Source organism: Geotrypetes seraphini, chromosome 3 (assembly GCF_902459505.1).
Source record: "Geotrypetes seraphini chromosome 3, aGeoSer1.1, whole genome shotgun sequence".
Lineage (NCBI taxonomy): Eukaryota > Metazoa > Chordata > Amphibia > Gymnophiona > Dermophiidae > Geotrypetes > Geotrypetes seraphini.
Window position 1 is genome coordinate 109214408 of NC_047086.1, and position 20293 is coordinate 109234700.

The 20293-nt window shown below is 43.6% G+C and overlaps 1 protein-coding gene across 9 annotated transcripts in view; it reads left to right on the forward strand.

Annotated features, from left to right (window-relative positions):
* Positions 1 to 19924, forward strand: part of UBXN2A (UBX domain protein 2A) — a 57249-nt gene extending 37325 nt beyond the window's left edge. For 3 of the 9 annotated variants that reach the window (XM_033937133.1, XM_033937134.1, XM_033937135.1), the window contains 4 exons: positions 8735 to 8844; positions 10538 to 10675; positions 15419 to 15583; positions 19053 to 19924. In XM_033937133.1, the coding sequence (XP_033793024.1) occupies positions 8834 to 8844; positions 10538 to 10675; positions 15419 to 15583; positions 19053 to 19242 (504 nt within the window). In that variant the 5' untranslated portion in view covers positions 8735 to 8833 and the 3' untranslated portion in view covers positions 19243 to 19924. Of the gene's footprint in view, positions 1 to 8734; positions 8845 to 10537; positions 10676 to 15418; positions 15584 to 19052 lie in introns of those variants that run through there. The other 6 variants (XM_033937137.1, XM_033937138.1, XM_033937139.1 and 3 more) reach the window with 4 other exon arrangements.
* Positions 19925 to 20293: the final 369 nt, after the last annotated feature.

The following is a 20293-nucleotide window of genomic DNA, read 5'->3' on the forward strand; positions in this document are numbered from 1 at the left end:
CGGGCTACTGGGTGTGAAGGACCATTGGTCTGACCTAGTAAGGTTATTCTTATGTTCACTTTGTCAAATGCCTTTTGAAAATCCAAATACACAATATCAACCGGCTCATCTTTATCCACATGTTCATTCACCCCTTCAAAGAAATGCAGTAGATTGTTGAGGCAAGTTTTCCCTTAACTAAATCAATGTTGGCTTTCTCTCATTAATCCATGCTTACGTATATGTTCTGTAATTTTTCTTTAAAATCCAGCATAGTACCAGAATATTGGAGGGTGGCCAATGCGACGCCGATATTTTAAAAAGGTTCCAGAGGTGATCTAAGAAATTATAGACCAGTGAATCTGACGTCAGTGCCGGGCAAAATGGTAGAGATTATTATAAAGAATGCAGATGTTCTTGAGATAATTTATTAAACACTGGCATATAAAACCATGAAAATTCAATTTAAAAAGTACAATGATAAAAAATACTGTGATAAAAATCCAACCGGACCCTACACATTCCGTGTTTCGGCGAACACGCCTTCCTCAGGGGTCCAATGGTTTGCAAACCCACATATAAAGAATTGGACTGAAAACAGTCTATTGTCTTTAAACATGTGAGCAAAGAACACCGCAGACAAGCTGAAGTAGCTCTTTTGATCTCACCATGGTGTTCACTCTTACCGTAGCAGTCATGAGCACACCAAACCAAATGTCTGAGGTTTAAGTAGGGCAAACCTACTTCAAAAAGCTAGGTAACTATGTTCTAATCATGATGTGATACACCTTTGTGTGATTTGAGCCACTTTAAGTGGGAGAATATGTGGGGGTGTCCTAATTTATTCCTCAGTTAGAATACACATTTTTGTGGATATCTTTTGTTTCGTGAGTAAATCAAGGAAAAATTTTGTTGTTTACTGCAATTACATCACTTTATTTTCCAGAGATAGATTAAAAAAAAAAAAGATTTGACATTATATGAACATTTCTTAAGAAAAACCTGAATATTTCATGGGGTGTCCTAATTTTTTCAACACTAATATCTTTCTCAAATTGGTTTAAAAATTCTTGAAACAAACACAAGCTCATTGAAAAACATCTTCCTGCTCTTTTAAGCACTATAAATTATACTAAGGGGAAAGCCTCAAATACCCGTGCGTTGCTGAATTTTATAGCTGCACTAGAAAGGGAATAAATCCTCACCGGCTCTTAAACTGCCTCCTATCCTGCTACATACAACTTTGCTTCTTCAAAATGCAAGCTTAGAATGTGATAATTTCAAAAAGTTTTAAAGAATCAAGCACTTCGCTACAGGGCAGGGTTCGTTAGTAGTTTAAGAATGTCACTGCATCCCCACCAGTCCTCGCCGATGTCAAGCTAGCTGCCGTTTCACCCACAAGCTGCGTTAGGGCTCCGGACCAATGTCTGTAAAAATAAGAGTAGAAAAGTGTCAGGGAACATATTTTATTGCAGAAAAACATTCCAATAATCCTGTGACTTACTGCAGCGTACTGTCTTACACGCTCACTATGGCAGAGACAGCCCCAGGTGAAACTGCTCCCACTTAAATAACATCTGACGTCACTCTGATGAGACGTTTGGAAAAAAATGGCCTTGGGAGCAACAAGAAAATCAAAGTTTTCAGTGTGGTAGAGGTACCCTAAAGGAGTGGGAGGGGGGAAGCAGCAAAATGAGGGTTGAAAAAGAAATAACACTCCAGACTCAAACTATAGAATTTGTAGATACCCAACTGTTGTCAGACCCCCACCTGCAACATAACCCTTCACCCATGCGTTTTACCTACTCCCAGTCATCCTTGGACAAGCAGACAGTCTTCTATGATATATCTGAGTGGATGGACATGAATTACTAATCTAGTTACTTACCTTCATAAACACACCCCACCATGTACTCACTCATTCCATGCACGCAAACACAGCACACCTATAGTCACTCACAACGATCTCAAACATAGTACAGTCGTTCACTATCCACAGCGACTTCCCCACCCAACACAATGACTTGTTCACTACACATGCAATCACAGATCAGTAAGTTGCTTCAAGCATCTGATTCCAGGAATCTATAATTCTCTGTTTTTATTGCAAACAATAAAAACACTCAGAAAAGTTGAAAGGGGACAGATTCAAAAACGAATGCTAGGAAGTTCTTCTTTACCCACCGTGTGGTGGACACCTGGAATGCGCTTCCAGAGGGCGTAATAGGGCAGAGTACGGTACAGGGGTTCAAGAAAGGATTGGACAATTTCCGGTTGGAAAAGGGGATAGAGGGGTATAGATAGAGGATTACTGCACAGGTCCTGGACCTGTTGGGCCGCCACTTGAACGGACTGCTGGACACGATGGACCTCAGGTCTGAACCAGCAGAGGCATTGCTTATGTTATAATGTTCTTATTGCAATAGGTGAGACATTCTAGACAAGTGGATTATCTCCCAATGGCCGGGTGCCATATACAGAAGGAATCAATTCCAGATTTTTTTCTTTCACTCTCCTCTACTTCACTGGGAGCTCTAGCACCATCTGCAGTTTTTTCCTTCTGCATGGGTGCCTGAAGGAGTGTTTCTGTTTTGCTCAACCTTTTTTCTTATTTTCTTCAGTGTCTTTTCCCATTTTGGGGATTTCTTTGCTCAATGATTCTTCAGCTCTGCCTGCATAGAGAAGAAGCAGAGTCCACTCTGCAGGTGACAGGCCAATCCCTGGTGGTACCTGTTGGGCAGCCTGCATTTGTTTCTTTGGAGCTTGGGGACAACCCCGCTTTTCCCTCACCTAGTTAACAGGAGTTCAAGTGCAGGCTGTTAGGTATCCTTTGGAGGATCAGCAGTATCTCACAGGAAAAAGTACCTATCTTACTTATAATTTTAATGCACCAATATATTCATTGTAACCCGTTCTGGGCTCTTTTGGGAGGATGGGCTAAAAAATCAAATAAATAAATAAATAAATAAAAGTAGAGACGGCCCCAAACTCCAAAGAAACAAATGCAGGCTGCCCAACAGGTACCACAAGGGATTGGCCTGTCAGCTGCGTTTTCATCTCCACCCATCCCTTAGTGCATGTGTCGGTCTGCGGGGGTGGAGGTATGGTCAGGTACCGTGTCTAACTGGCACACAGAAGATCTGAGTCGAAGAGGCATTCCTAGCATAAGACAGTGATTTATTCTAATCCAGCTACTGTAAGAGAGCTGAGGCAGGCTGCAGCACATTTCCAGCACAAGTCACAGTGAGCAAGGCTGTGAGGTAAATCAGGAGGGGGGGTCTGAATTTTAAAGTTTTGATGATTTCTGCATATCCCTGTGTTCCCCCACCTTAAAAATCCTAAAATCACCATTTTAAACTTTCATAAGTGTGAAAAAAAATCATCTTTTGATGCAAATTTATTTGCGGTGACCATCTTGGATTTTTAGCAATCTTTTTTTCAAAAGATTTCTGCTCTCCCAGATCTGTAAATTTTGCCTCAAAACTTGTTGGGATGGAGTCCTTTGGCTCACCTACTGTTAATTCTTGCCAGGTTCGCTCAAATTTAGCGCCTCAGGAGTATCCTTCCACTACGTGCCACTTGACACAGCCAGGAGAGGCAGCAATGCAAAGCTTAGCCTCTCCCCTGACTAAACAGATGTTAAAAATGCTTGGCTAGCCCTTTTTGGCAGCCTTCCTTATTTTCAGGGCTTTGCACAGCTGCAAGTTCTGTGCACAAGACTGCGGACCCTCCGCAGCCAAAGAAGTGCAAGGTGAAGTCATCACAGGGTGAATCTACTCCCCAGGGTCCAGAGGCCTTCACAGACTTTATGAAACATTTGTGGAATGCATTTCAGAAAAGCCATGCTTCCCCTGCTCAGTCCTGCCTCAGACTTGTCTCTTGGCGGTTTTGCCTCTTTAGACACGTCCTCTTCTCAATCTTCCATTGTTCTGAGTTCGCAGACCCTGATCTGGGCGATGCTTATGATGATGATCAACTTGTGGACTCCTTGTTTTTTGGGGACACTTTCCCTGTGGTGGGGGACTCGTGACAGTATGCCAGATCAGATCCTTCTCTGGCTTTAGAACCTGGGGATGATCCCATGCTTCTGCGTTTGTCTGCTGCTTTGCTGGAGTTAAATTTAGTCATTCAGCTGGCTCCTTCTACCTCCTCCTCTCTCCTTTGCGGAGAACGAGCTCAATGTTCCGCTTTTCCCTGGCATCCTGATATGAGCATTCTGATCTGGGACCAATGGGATTCTCCGGAAGGTGCTCTCAAGATGGCGAGGTCTGTGTCCCAAATATGCAGCAGGAGTGCCAGCAGCTTTTTGGTCAGCCTAAAGTGGACTCTTTGGTTGCAGAAGTGATTGAACACACCTCCCTTCTTAAAGAGGGTGGTGTGGTGCTAAAGGACATGTAGGACCGCTGTGTGGATGCGATTCTCAGAAGACCTTTTGAGGCAGCAGCTTTGGGAGTCAAAGCTACTCCGGCGGCATCCTTTGTCACGCGTGTGTGGTTGTCCAGGCTTCATACTTTGGAAAGTGAGGCTAAGGAGCCTCCTCCTTGGCTTCTTTTGGCTGAAGATTGTTTCTTATGCCCTGTATGACTTTATGCAGATCCTGGGTAAGGTTTTGGCGTATTTGATTTCTGCTTTCCATATGCTCTGAATTAGATAGTGGGCTGTTGATTCCACCTCTAAGGTAGTCTGCCCTTTAAAGTGCAATTGTTATTTGGTAAGAGCTTAGATGATCTTATGAATTCCGTGGTGAACCATCACCCTAAGACCCTGCCTGACCCAGACCCAGAACCTCTAGAAGTTCGGAATGCTCTAATTTTTATGGCTCCAGGCATTCCCGCCCTTATTCAAGCCCCACATCTCAGAGATTTTCCCTGAGCTACAGGCAGAGGTTCTTGGGCTCCAGGTGTAACCAGCCTTCCACCTCCCATTTGGTTCCCTCTGCCAAAAAAGGCACAATGACACCAGGCCGAGGGAGGTCTCTCTGCATATCGATGGCAGGCTCTTGGTGTTCCTGCAGGCCTGGGTGCGCATCTTGTCTGACCAGTGAGTTCTGGACTAGGGAATGACAGGGGGACTGTTTACCGCAGTAAACCGTGATCACCACAATAAATCCGCAGGAATGGAGATATTTGCAACTGGTTTACCGTGGGAATGGGGACAAGACCTTTTACCACCTCGTGAGAACAGTGAAAAGGCTCCTGTGAAAAAAATTGCACCTGTGTCAGACTCTGCATCTCCTCCCCAGCTTCTCTTGCGCCTATTTTACCTTCAGGAGCCAGCCATGCCACGATGAAGACAGAAGGAACCCAAAACCAAAGCCTGAGACCAATGTGATTTAAAGAATATAATTGGCAGACAACAAAAGGTAGAAAAAAATTAATTTATTTTATATTTTGTGATTAGAATATTTCAGATTTGAAAAATGTATCCTGGTAGAGCTGGTATTAGACATAACTGGGGACTGCATAGCCCAGGCTGTGCTTCTTTAGCTTCCAGCTGGCTTATCTCTCTCTCTCTCTCTCTCTCTCGTGCGGATGGGATCTGACAGTTTGCAGGACGGGGCGGGAACTGTGATAAATTTTTTTTCCCCATGTCATTCTCTATTCTGGACGTTATTCAGTCTAGCTACAAGCTGGAATTTGCCCAGCCTCTGACAGATTGGTTTATGGACTGTCCCATGGGGTTCCCGGATAAGGTGTCAAAGTGCAGGCTACTGTACAAAGATAGCTGGATATTCAGGCAATAGAACTGGTGCTGTCTGAAGACTTGGGCTCAGGCAGATACACTGTATACTTTATCGTGCCAAAGAAAGGCTCAGATGATTGAAGACCAATCCTGGATCTTACACACATCAATGCAGCACTCAAAGTTCACACTTTCACATGGAAACAGTGCGGTCTGTCATAGAGGCCATGGCCCCGGGAGAGTTCCTTGCCTTTTTGGATATCACAGAGGCTTACTTACATATTCCCATTTATCAGACCCACAGGAAATTCCTCCAGTTTCTCGTTCTGGAAAATCATTACCAGTTTACAGCTCTGCCTTTTGACCTAGCTACAGCACCTCGTATCTTCACCAAGGTGATGGTGATCGTGACAGCTCACGAGGAAGATGGGGATTGAAGGTGCACCCATACTTGAACGATTGGCTGTTTAGAGCCCCCTTAATACCCTAGGGTCGGCTCACGGTGTATCAGGTGGTCCAGGTCCTGGAAGGCCTGGGTTGGATTGTGAATTACAGGAAAAGCAATTTGACCTCGTCATAGTATCTGAAATATCTAGGGATCTCGTTTGACAAGTCAGCTGGCCAGGTTTATCTTCCAGAGGCACACAGACAGAAGCTGTGGTCTCAGTTTTCTTGCCTTCTGGACCAAGAAGCTCCATCTGTGTGGGACTATCTCCAGGTTCTAGGATCCATGGGGGCCTCCATAGATGTGGTCCCTTGGGCTCTCAAGCTGGCTCCACAGATGGAAGGATTGCAGACAGCTCTTCTTGGATTCTGGAGGCCTAGGCCAGCTTAGATTGGTAGCTTCTTCCGCAGTCCCTCTCTAAGAGCATGCCGCTGCGGATTGCATTTTGGGTGGCTGTGACAACAGATGCCAGTCTCCACGAGTCCATTGCAACTATTGTCCCATTCAGGGGAAATAGTCAATCAACCTCATCTCAAAGGAAATGATCAATCAACCGTTTGGAACTGCGAGCCATTCGCTTGGCTCTGATGAAATTGCAGATGACTCTGGAAGGCCAAGCGATCTGAGTGTTCTCTGACAATGCAACAGTGGTGGCATATGTCAATCGCCAGGGAGGAACCAAGACTGCTTCTCTGACTCGGGAAGCCCGCTTGCTCTTTTTCTGGGCAGAGTGTCATCTCTAGGCCCTTTCGGCAGTGCATATGGCAGGTGTCGACAATGTTCAATCAGACTTCCTCAGCAGACAGACCTTGGATCCAGGCGAGTGGGCTCTGTCCTCGACAGTGTTTCAAGCCATTGTGTGGCGCTGGGGTTAGCCTCACTTCAAGCTCATGGCATCAGCAAGGAACTCGAAAGCCGCCCGATTCTTCAGTTGAAGATCCGAGCCCAGAGGCGAGGGCCTAGACGCTCTAGTGCAGCCATGGTCATGGAGTTCTACTGATTATTTTTCTTCCCTGGCCCATGATAGGTCGGTTCCTTCACTGGATTGCAACTCATCAGGGGAGGGTCATTTTGGTGGCTCCAGGGTAGTCTCACAAACCATGGTACGCAGATCTGATGCACCTTCACATGGTTCGCTGCCTTTGGTTGCATGCACTTCTGGACCTTATCTCTCATGTAGAATCCCAATTGCTTTGCTCTTATGGCATGGCTATTGAGCACGAAGTATTAGAAACCAAAAGATATTCTCATGTGGTCATTTCTATTCTTCTGAAACCTAAGAAGCCGTTTACTGTGTCTGCCTATGCTAAGGCATGGAAGACTTTCCAATACTGGTGCAACTAGGAAGGTGTGGAGCCCTATTCTGCTCCAGTTTCAGTAGAGCCCCCGCTTCCAAGCCACTATTTCCAGATAGATCCGTAAGGCCATTTTGTCAGCCTACATTCTTTGTGATAAACAGTGTCCTGTTTCTGTTAAGGCACATTTTATCAGGAGTATGACCTCATGGGCCGAGGCAAGGGCATTCTCCCCTGAGGAGATTTGTAGGGCAGCTACTTGGTTCACTCTGCACACGTTTGCCAAATTTTACAGAATGGATGTGGTGGCAAGACAGAACTCTTCCTTTAGGTCCTCAGTCTTGAGAGTCGGTGCAGTCAGCCCACCCTAGTTTTTGGGGAGTGGTTTTGTACGTCCCACTCCTCTAGATTGTCTTACCTATTGCACTAGAAAAAGAGATTGTCCTTACCTTGATAATATCTTTTCCAGTAGATAGGTGAGACATTCTAGACTCCAGCCCTGTCCTTCCTGTGCCTGCCTACTATCTCATTCTGTTTATGCTTTTCCAAGTTGGTTCTTAGATGCCAGTTAGCCCTTTGAGCTGGGAAGTATTCTGTATATGTTCCTAATGCATGAAGGGGTCTTTTCTGAGCTCCTTTGATGCTTTTGCTTGCTGTTTGGTTTTGAGTTTTATGTGTTGCTTCTTTGAGCAGAACAGTTGGTTCTTGGGATTGTTCCCTTTGGTGTCCTTACTTCACATCCTGTGTTGGAGCTCTTAGTGCTTGGGTACTAACTGCAGGTGGTAGAGCTCCCAGTGAAGTAGAAGAGAGTCACAGAAAAAATCTAGAGTGGATTCCTTCTGTATATGGCACCAGGGCCTTTGGGAGATAACCCACTTGTCTAGACAATGTCTCACCTATCTACTGGAAAATATATTATCAAGATAATTATCAAGATAAATGACATAATCTTTTTTTACTTTTGCATAACTTTGCATAATTCAGATTTTTTCAGTGCATAGTTTTGACATTTTTAGTGTTTAATTCCCTGGGATGTAACCTTTAAAGATTTTGTAGGTTTTTCTGCTTTCCAGTCTTCTAATCCATTTTAAATCTGTTTGTTCTGACCATTAAACCATATATCTGCTAATATATCTAGGTTGTACATGATGAGATTATTCTTACTGTACATAAATATTTCATCTTATTATTTAGTTAGTTTCAACTGATATTTCTCGTGGATGTGTGTGTTTGTTTAATGAAACTGGAAAAAAAGTTTTTTAGCCAGTGAAAATTTTTTTTAATGCTTAGTGGACTTATAGATGAAAATGCTCATTATACTTATATTTTGTAGGCTGATATAATTATTAAACTATGGAAAAATGGATTCACAGTAAATGGTGGTGACCTCAGGACCTATACAGATGAAGCAAACCAATAGTTTTTGGAATCCATGAAAAGAAAGCAAGTTGTGCCGAGCTAAAATTTGCATGTCTCCTGTTTTGCTGCTGCATGACTTGATGACTATGTTCATTAGACCTGCCAAGTTCTTTAAGTAATAAATGAAAGTTTCTGGTTTTAGAACTCAGCATTGGCTCCGTTTTGAACTGGAAATCTAGAGGAAAGGGAAGAACCAGCCAATTAAAAAAAATAATTCTGAATGAAAATGAGTTCCAGAATTTTGCAGAATTCTTTAAGAGAATTCGTGAAAATAAAGCAAGAGATTGAGAAATGGAAGTGGGGGAGAGACAGCTTTCCTGCATAAAATTTCTGTAAGCTTTAGTTTATTTGTTAGATTCCTCCTGCTTTAGTTGACCTTATAGCTTAGGTGGAGCAGGATGAGCATCTGGTGCTATAAACCGAGATCTCGAAGAGAACGAGAGCCAGAAGGCCTTGAGCATGCGCAGATGTTCAAGGCCCAGCCTGGGCAAGAGGCGGGATCTTTCTTTAACTTGACCCGGCAAGCAGCTGATGGGGTAAGGAGCTTGTTTGGGAGAGCGGGCGAATGCCGCTTATAGCACGGGGGTGCGATGGCAGTTTGAGCAGGGGGAGGTGCTCGTTAATCAGGACATGCTCGTTTTGCGAGTTAAGATTTGCGAGAGTGTTTTGCTCGTCTTGCAAAACACTCGCAAGCCACGTTACTTGCAAACCGAGGTTCCACTGTATTCCATAGACAATTAACATTAAGTGTAACTCAAAACAGACCTACTCTTCTGCCTTCACTTGCTCTCTCGGAATTATAAATGTAGGCCCTATTCTGTGTATCTATTCTACTCTCTATTTTTCCTTGTAATAATCTACTCCCTAGTACTTCAGTGATTACCATTCTGTATGTTATTTGCTGTAAACGCACTGTTAATCCCCACATTGCAAATCTTGTGAATTGTAAGTCGCCTTGAACCTTGTTAGGCATAAAACAACCCAGAAACTGCAGATTAGATTAGATTACTAGTTTTCTTCATAACTAGATCTTCAAAGTGCAATGTTTTCTACTGTGTAAATGTATATAATATGTTCCTATCTATCCATGTGTGGGCTTCTATGAATTTTCAAAGGAAAGAATGCATATATTTGAATTTTGAGAATTACTCTATAGAATTTGTGTGTTTACTTTTATTCACTAAAGATAGCGACAAATGGCCAATCAGGCTTCTTCCTAAGGAAGTCCCTGATTGGCTCGGACACCCCAGGCCCTGACCACGGGAGGGAAAATGGGCGATTGAGGAGAAAAACATGCGGTGGGCTGTTTTGTGAATCGGGTCAGTTATCAGCGATCGTTGCTAAACCTGTGAAAACAGGTTTAGCGATTATCACTGACTTTAGTGAATCTAGCCCTAAGCACAGTGTAGACAGCGTTATCAGCGATCGTTGCTAAACCTGTGAAAACAGGTTTAGCGATTATCACTGACTTTAGTGAATCTAGCCCTAAGCACAGTGTAGACAGCAGTTTGAGTAATGAAGTGCTAATGTAATTATCACCATAGATGTATCTCCAGTCCAACAACTAAGGGCGATATCCAAGCTAATGTAGCTCCTGCTCTTAATAAATGGCTGTCTTTCTAGCAGGCTGAGATTTTTGCTGCTCTCATCTTGAATATGTCTTGAGGTATCCTTGAGGTGAAGAAATTGATTTGAAACTGTTACTTTGTGTTATAAGGGAGCTACCTTTAGAACTTCAAAAGATTTATGATAAGGAAGAAGTGGATGTGAAGGTTGAAGATAAGAAAGATGAGGAATGTGCGTCACGGAAGCCAGTATTTTACCCCTTTTCTGGACAAGGTTACCGATTGGGAAGGTGAGAATATTCAAAGTAAAGCTGTTCAGCTTCAAGATACTGATGGGCAAATCCTCAAAACTCTGGTGCTATATGGAACAGCACTAGGAAATACCACAAAAACAGTGCAGCAAAATAACTTCCCAATGCTCAACACTAATAGTAAATTATATGCATGTTAAGGGGAGGGAATTATATGCAAAGTTAAAGGAGAAGGAATACGCCTGGTGCATGAGCACCAGAACAGGGTGGTAAGCTTAACTCTTGTGTGCATGTGCTAGGCAAACCCAAAAATGAACATACACTATTTTTTTAAACTTGGAAGACTTATATTTAAGCTGGAAATGGGCACCAATGTGTGCTTTCAGTTTTAGGTTTGCTCTGACTCCACACATTCGACTCACTGCCACTTCCAGTGTTCAGGGGTTTGCATGGGCTTTCATCTGCTTCTAAATTAAAATCTGCCGGTTTTTATTTAAATCAAAACTGAAAGAATAACAAAATCTATAACAACAAAATTCTTCCAAAAATGATATTGCTAAAGGCCTATCGGGTAAGATTTGCCTCTTTGCGGATAATATCAAAATCTGCAATAGAATAGACACCCAGCATGGTGTGAATAACATGAAGAAAGACCTGTCGAAGCTTGAAGAATGGTCTGAAATTACAGAAAGGGTGGTAGATGCATGGAACAGTCTCCTGGAAGAGGTGTTGGAGACAGAGACTGTATTTAAATTCAAGAAAGCCTGGGATAGGTACGTGGGATTTCTTAGAGCACATATGTCAAACACAAGACCCATAGGCTGAATCCACCCCGCCTGGCCATTTTATGCAGCCTGCAGTGACTATGCACCTGACACTACACTGTAGTGAAACCCTCTCCAGGAACCTCCTTGAGTCCCAACTCCCCCACCTACCACCTCCCCGCCACTGAAATTTAAAATCTTCGGGCAGCTGACTACGCAACGAAGCCAGACTCCCAATGTTGGCTTGTCCTGGAAGTGTTCTTTCTGCAGCATCTTGCCTACGCGGGAAAAGAAAGTGCTGCAGAAAGAACACTTCTGTGACAGGCTGATAGCGGGAGGCTGGCTTCGTTGCGCCGTCGTTGCCCGAAGATTTTAAACTTCCGCGGCTGGAAGGAGTAAGAATTTTCTGAATCGTACTTTGGCATCTCAGACAGCTCTTCATGACAACGAATTCCGAATATTGTTGCTTATTACCCATTCCTATGGCCATTTTAGAAAACATAGTAACATAGTAGATGACGGCAGATAAAGACCCGAATGGTCCATCCAGTCTGCCCAACCTGATTCAATTAAAATTAAATTTTTTTAATTTTTTTATTTTTTTTCTTCTTAGCTATTTCTGAGCAAGAATCCAAAGCTTTACCCGGTGCTGTGCTTGGGTTCCAACTGCCGAAATCTCTGTTAAGACTTACTCCAGCCCATCTACACCCTTCCAGCCATTGAAGCCATCCCCTGCCCATCCTCCACCAAACGGCCATACACAGACACAGACCGTGCAAGTCTGCCCAGTAACTGGCCTAGTTCAATATTTAATATTATTTTCTGATTCTAAATCTTCTGTGTTCATCCCACGCTTCTTTGAACTCAGTCACAGTTTTACTCTCCACCACCTCTCTCGGGAGCGCATTCCAGGCATCCACTACCCTCTCCATAAAGTAGAATTTCCTAACATTGCCCCTGAATCTACCACCCCTCAACCTCAAATTATGTTCTCTGGTTTTACCATTTTCCTTTCTCTGGAAAAGATTTTGTTCTACGTTAATACCCTTCAAGTATTTGAACGTCTGAATCATATCTCCCCTGTCTCTCCTTTCCTCTAGGGTATACATATTCAGGGCTTCCAGTCTCTCCTCATACGTCTTCTGGCTCAAGCCTTCTATCATTTTCGTCCCCCTCCTCTGGACCGCCTCAAGTCTTCTTACGTCTTTCGCCAGATACGGTCTCCAAAACTGAACACAATACTCCAAGTGGGGCCTCACCAATGACCTGTACAGGGGCATCAACGCCTTCTTCCTTCTACTGACTATGCCTCTCTTTATACAGCCCAGCATCCTTCTGGCAGCAGCCACTGCCTTGTCACACTGTTTTTTCACCTTTAGATCTTCGGACACTATAACCCCAAGGTCCCTCTCCCCGTCCGTGCATATCAGCTTCTCTCCTCCCAGCATATATGGTTCCTTCCTATTATTAATCCCCAAATGCATTATTCTGCATTTCTTTGCATTGAATTTTAGTTGCCAGGCATTAGACCATTTCTCTAAATTTTTGCAGATCCTTTTTCATATTTTCCACTCCCTCTTCGGTGTCTACTCTGTTACAAATCTTGGTATCATCTGCAAAAAGGCACACTTTTCCTTCTAACCCTTCAGCAATGTCACTCACAAACATATTGAACAGGATTGGCCCCAGCACCGAACCCTGAGGGACTCCACTAGTCACCTTTCCTTCCTTCGAGCGACTTCCATTAACCACCACCCTCTGGCGTCTGTCCGACAGCCAGTTTCTGACCCAGTTCACCACTTTGGGTCCTAACTTGAGCCCTTCAAGTTTGTTCAACAGCCTCCTATGAGGAACTGTATCAAAGGCTTTGCTGAAATCCAAGTAAATTACATCTAGCATATATAGCAAATATATATATATATATATTTGCTATATATGCTAGATGTAATTTACTATGTCCTCGATCCAGCTCTCTGGTCACCCAATCAAAAAATTCAATCTATCTTTTTTCTAAATATTTGACTGTTTAACGAACCATCTTATTTCATGTAACAGGTTTACTTTTATAACTTTTTGTAAACCACGTTGAACTTCTAGTTACGCGGTCAATAAGCACAATGTTATGTTATGTAGGTGGGGGAGTCAGGAACAGGGGATAGGTCATACAGTAGGATCCAGCTGAGAGGGGAGGGCTGGGGTTGGGAATGAGGGAAGGACATACTGCACAGGCTGCGGGGGAAGGAGGTTGGGAAAGCAAGAAGGACGGTTGCTTCACGGGCTAGGCATTAGGAAGGGAAGGAAAGAGAGATGCTGCCAATAGGTGAAAACCTTGCGGTGAATCAAAATTTACTTACGATACCCTACCTAAAAATTATTAATATTACATTAGGGATTTCTATTCCGCCATTACCTTGCGGTTCAAGGCGACTTAATTAATACAAAAAGATATGAGATATTTTCAGTATATGCACCACAGCTGTGGAACACTATGCCTTCTCTCCTTAGATTAGAGCTGACTCTTGATAGATTCAAGAGCTCTTTGAAGTCTTTTTTGTATAAAGATGCCTTTGACCTCAAGAAGAGGGAGGTTAAGGAGAGAGAGAGATGTCAGACCATATGAGGGGGGAACGGGGAAAACAGAGTTGTCTGACCATGGGAGATGAATGAGATGATGCACAGGGATGGAGGGGAAGGGGAGACAGAGGAAAGAGATGGTGCACAGCATTGGGCGCGGTAGGGAAGAGATAAGAAGAAATGCTTCTTATGAATAGATGGGAATAGGGAAGAAGAAAGAGAGAGGCGATGGATAGATGGGAAGGGAAGACATGGAAAAGTAGATAGATTTTGAGAAGAAAGAAAAATGGAAGAAAGTTGAATGTTAAAAGTTAATGCTAAAGATGGATATATGGCAGAAAGTGAAAAAGAGAAAAAGAACAAATGGATAAGGTAGCCCTGGATACCCAGTTAAGAGCACAGACAGAAGGAAGTGCAGCCAGAGACTGGGAAAAGAAGGCTTGAAAACCAAAATCACCAGACAACAAAGGTAGGGGAAATTATTTTATTTTCAATTTAGTGGTTGAATTGTGTCAATTTTGAGAATTTACACCTGCTGTCTATATTTTCCACTGTTCAGAAAGAAATGCATTTGTTTCTTTTTTTTCTGGGGTTGTATTGCATGCAGAGTCTTGAATCTTCGGGTTTCGTTTGTATATATTAGTACTTTTAGTTTTTGGTACTGTATTTGCATGAGGTTATCTGTTTTCTGGTAGGAATGAATGTTGAGACGCTTCATTGTGTGGTTAATCATTATGTGTTGTTAATAAGATTATATTGTGTGTATATATGAGAAATGAATGGAAAAATTTTTATTACAATTAGTTCTATTATGGGGGTGGGGTCTGGGGCGGAGCTTTGGGGGCCCTAAACATAAGTGTTCTGCTGCCTGTGCCTAGAATGACTATTTGAATAAAGTTCAAATTAAGTATGGTAACATCTATGAAGTGAAAATAACCAGGTGGATCGCTGGAATGGTATGAGGAAGGATCTATATTTCTACTAAGACTAATGTAATTATCTTAATAAAAAATTCAGCCCGCGACTTAGTCTGTGTTTTAAATTTTGGCCCCTTATGTGATTGAGTTTGACACCCCTGCCTTAGAGAGTGGAAGAGATAATAGTTACTGCGGATGGGCAGACTGGATGGGCCATTTGGCCTTTATCTGCCATCATGTTTCTGTGTTGCTTCTGAGCAACAATGCCAAAGGGTTAAAGAAACGCTGCCTCCAGCTGAATATTGTCCCTGAAATGTTGAGTATTAACCATGGTTTGTGTTAGCTTAATAAGTAAAACAATGCAATACATTTACTTCTTTGTTGATTTGAATTTTAGTTCCAAATGAGTTCAGAAATTACACTTTTTTTGTAATAGTGGGAAAAATTCCAATAACTTAACAGTATAGAAATTCCCTACTTTTATCATGTACTTGGTCTTAAATATGCATTTGTTTTTTGTTTCTCAGTGCCACACCAAAGATAGTTTCTAAAGTGCAGAAGGATTATGAAGAAGCAGCAGCAGACATAAGTCCCCCTGTGGTGGTTGTCAATGATCTGGAACCAATCACTAATATTCAGATCTGGTTGGCAGATGGAAGGCGGATTGTACAGAAATTCAATGTTTCTTCCAGGTAGAATCATCTTCTCAGGAAAGTTTTAGTCTTTTAATTATGTGGCTAATCTTTCCTATTCCATTTTTGTGCATTGCTGTGTTTTGAACACTAAGGCCCTGATTCTCCAAAGTGCATCCCGATTTTAGGCAGCTGTAGGCCAATCAGACCTTAGACTTAGTAGGGATGGGCGGACCCGCTATGCCTAAGGCCTGATTGGTCCAGGCTTCTAGAGCCTGGGCCAATCAGGCCTTAGGCTTCAGCGGGATGGGCCAGGAAGGGGCGGGCCCGCCTCATTTCGACGAGGCGTGCCTGCTTGCTCGACGTGCAAGACCCATCTGTAAGAACAGGTTTGGTGGAGTGGGGGTTGTTAGCGCCGGGGGGGTGCGTCTTCAGGCAGGAGGGATTGGGCACCCTCCTGCCAGCGACCGATATTGTTGGGGGGGAGATCAGTAATGTCGGGGGGGCGGTTGGTAGTGTCGGGGAGGGGGGTGCGTCTTCGGGCAGGAGGGTTTGGGCACCCTCCTGCCAGCGATCGGTCAGGGGGCCACGGCCCGCTATACTTATAGCGGCAGAGAGATCCCTTGCCGCGATAAGTGTAGCGGGCCGTGTCTAATCTAACCCGATTCGCTAACCCGCGTCTGTAACATGAACGCCGGTTACAGAATCGGGGTTTAGTTTAGGCCGATTCTGAATAGGACGCCTCTCCCGGGCGTCCTATACAGAATCAGGGCCTAGGTGTCTTACGGGCCTCGCCTTCAATATAGGCGGCCTGCCTGGGGAGCATTTTTTAAAAAAAAACGTGCATCCCGATTGGCTGATTAGACAGCTGTAGGACGCCTACAGCTGCCTAAAATCGGGACGCACTTTTAGAGAATCAGGCCCTAAGAGGTTGATGCAGAAAGCCTCATGGTACGAGCTACTGACTTTGCAGCCTCTACTGTGAGCTTTTTGCAAGAAATTGCTTGCCAGATACAGTTTTAAATGAACATGTAAATTTAATCAATAGCTGATTGTGAAATGTTCCCCTTCCTGTCTGTATGAGTTATAATTGACTCATGCACTGACAAGAAGTGTGACATTTAAAGATAGAAAAGTTGCTGGCCCCTGTCTAGCAGCCCCCGAATCAAACCCCTTGCTCTCTGACATGTAAAATAAATATAAAATCCCCAGTTGCTAGTGGCAACACCCTCTCTGTCTCGCTCCCTTCCCCTGCTTTGTCCCCCCCACTCAAAAAAATTTTCCCTGGTGTATAGTGGTGCTCCCTGATATCGCCACCCCCTCCCCCCACCCAAACAAAAGCATACTTCCGAGGAAAAGAATGTGCCACAAGGTTCTATTTTGTCTGGTTCTTTTTAATATTTGTAAGAAATATTGAAGAAGGGTTGTGTGATAAGGTTTGCCACTTTGTGGATGATGCCAAACTCTGCAAAAGGGTTGGTATCCCTGATGGGTGTGCATAACATGAGGAGAAACCTAGTGAAGCTTGAAGACTTGTCCAGAATTTGGCAGCTAAGATCTAATGCTAAACTATGCAGGGTCATGCATTTTATTTATTATATTTATTATTTTTTATTTGGGCTATAAACCTTGGGGGAGTGATACAGTTTAGGGGATGATATACTTCTGTGCACAAAAGAGGAGCAGGCCTTCAATGTGATTGGATGTGGTAGAGTAAAATTGGCTAAAAAGGTACAAAAGGTGATGACAAAAGCCAGAAGTATGCTTGGGTTCATAGTAAGAGGAATGGCAAGCAATAAAAAGGAGATGATAATGCCTCTGTATAAGTCTGTTTGATAAGACCTCGTATAGAGTACTGTGTACAATTCTGGAGACCGCACCTTCAGAAAGACACAAACAAGATAGTCCAGAGGGCAGTTACTAAAGTGGACAGTGGTCTTCATCATAAAGCAAATGGGAACAGATTTAAAGAGCTCAATATATATGCTTTGGAAGAAAGTCAAGAGAGGGGAGATATGATAGGGACAATTAAATGGTACCTACTAGTGCTGCCCGATTCACGATTTGAATCGATTCACCAATTCACTTCGGGTGAATTGATTCAAATCGATTTACCACGACAAAAAATCGGCCTCCCGATTCGTTGACTGACCCTCCCCCCTCGCCCCTAAAGCAGGAATGGCAGTGCTGCCTCTTGCTGGCCTGCCGCTCCTGCTTTAGAGGGCGAGTGGGGAGGGTCAGTTGGGAAGTGGCTTCCCCACTGGTGTCTGGCTTCCCTACATCAGTTTACCTAATTTCAGCAACCTGCCTTGCATAAGTTCGCTGGCTCTTGCGATTTTTGCAAGCTGCCATACATCGTCCGAGTTGTCTTCTCTCAGCCGCGGTCCCACACCTTCTTGGACGTCAGAGGAGGGGCGGGACTGCGGCAGAGAGAAGACAACTCCTGAAGGCCTGGTATCCCCCCCCTCCACCCGAAGGCCTCCCCCCGAAGGCCTGCATGTTCCCCTGAAGGCCTGGTGTCATCCCCCACAAAGGCTTGCATGTTCCTCCTTGCCTCCCAGTCTTACCTTTAGCTAATATAGCAGCCTGCAGAGAGGATCGCTGGTGCTGTAGCGACGTTATGGGCAGGATCGCGGCAGATTGAACGTGCTCCTGAGGATGACAGCAGCCTACAAGGATCGCTACAGCACCAGCAATCCTCTCTGCAGGCCGCCGTATTAGCTAAAGGTAAGACCGGGAGGCCAGGGGGGAAACCGGAGGATGCTGCAAAGACCTATGCAGCACTTCCTGGCTGACCCTCCCCCCGTGCCCCCTAAAGCAGGAGTGGCAGCGGCAGTGGACAGTTAGCAAGAGGCAGTGCTGCTGTTCCTGCTTTAGGGGATGAGAGGGGAGGGTTGATAACCAAATCAGCGAAGCCAATTTTTTAAAAAAATGAATCGACTTCACCTGATTCGAATCGGAAATCAGGCAGCACTAGTAGGGAGGGATAGGGTGCTGCCAAGGTGTTTTTGTAATGTGTTGTGGGCAGCGGGTTTGGTTCTGGGAGGTTAGGAGCTATAGACAGGGGCTAATGCAGATGCTGATGTTATTTTAAATGTCACCCTTCCTGTTAGTGCATTGCCCAATCAGTGCTCATATACAGACTGGCAGCGGGATGTTTTGAAATAAGCTGTGTAATTTGCATGCTTATTGAATACTGCATCCCACAAATGCAGTATTATGGAAAGCTTGTGGTAGATTTGTGCATTCAGCGGTTCCAACGTGCAGCTTTCTGCAATGAACCCTAGGTGTTCAAAATTTAGCAGCGCATACAAATGGAATAAGAAAGAGCAACCATATATTTGAAAAACTAAAATTTTGTGGTTTGACTCAATTACAGTGTTTTGACATGATTTAATACAAAAAACTTGTTTCTGTTGATTTTTTTATTTATTTATTTATTTTTGCATCCCAGCTGCTTTTTACTTATAATTTTAGTGGTATAAGAAGACATTTTTTTGCATTAATTCTCCTTCCTCTGTCTCCCCAGAATTAGCCAAGTGCGAGACTACATAGAGAAAGTCCAGGGATATAGAGAAAGCCTTCCATTTATCTTGACAACCTCTCTTCCTCTGCGAGAACTACTGGATGAAACGCTCACATTGGAGGAAGCTCACCTGCAGAATGCTGTGCTGGTTCAAAGACTTAAGAAAACAACAGAACCTTTTAGCAATCTTTAAGTGTAGCTTTCCTCAGTACTCTTAGCTTGAAATGCACAGAACAAAGGCTGGCTTCAGTTGTGCATAATAATCAAAGATCAGCTAAGTAAAACATCATAAATTATAAAGTAGAAATTTGGGAGTCACATCAAGGTAATAAAATAAGAAAATGCCTAAAAAAAACCCAGAATACTTGAATGCACTGCATCCTATTTATTTGACTGTGTTTTGCTGCCAAACACCTTCTTGTTTGCTGTGAAGGTACAAAGATTTGCAGAGCATGATGTGGACTTTAGAAGTATGGATGCAAACTAGTAAGGTAAACTTTGTAGCACAAAGAACCCCCTCTCCCCCCATGTTCTTATCTTTGCTGAGTAGTTGGCATCTCTCGTGGGGTTGATCATTTTATCTATGGAAAATTCATTGTTGGCACACAAAATCATACATGGTTCCTTTTTGAATATATTCATTTTTCTCTTGAAACCACCTTATGGAGATCCTTGATTTTTGCTAAGTTTTGTGATTGTATTACATCTTTTATTGGGTACCTAGCATTTTTAAAACTATGCTATTGAATTTTAAGCTGTACCACCAGAATAATAAGCTAAGTGGAAGTAGAATGTTCTCTTAAAAAATCAGCACTTGGAAAGAAATGTTAATTTGTTCCAGCTACCAATTAAAATACCCTTTTTTAAGGATCTGGCTCAGTGGCAAGAACTGCCATGTAGAAGACCTGGTTTTGATTCCTGGATCATGTTTCCAGTTCCAAGGCTGGCTGGGTTGGAGGATGCTGCAGAAGCAGTTTTCACAGCTCCTTGGAAGGAAGCTCCAGTCTCATGATTACACCTAGCAGCTAGACCAGTGGTTCCCAAACCTGTCCTGGGGGACCCCCAGCCAGTCAGGTTTTCAAGATATCCCTAATGAATATGCATGAGAGAGATTTGCATACCTGTCACTTCCATTATATGCAAATCTCTCTCATGCATATTCATTAGGGATATCTTGAAAACCTGACTGGCTGGGGGTCCCTCAGGACAGGTTTGGGAACCACTAAGCTAGACCATGGGTTCTC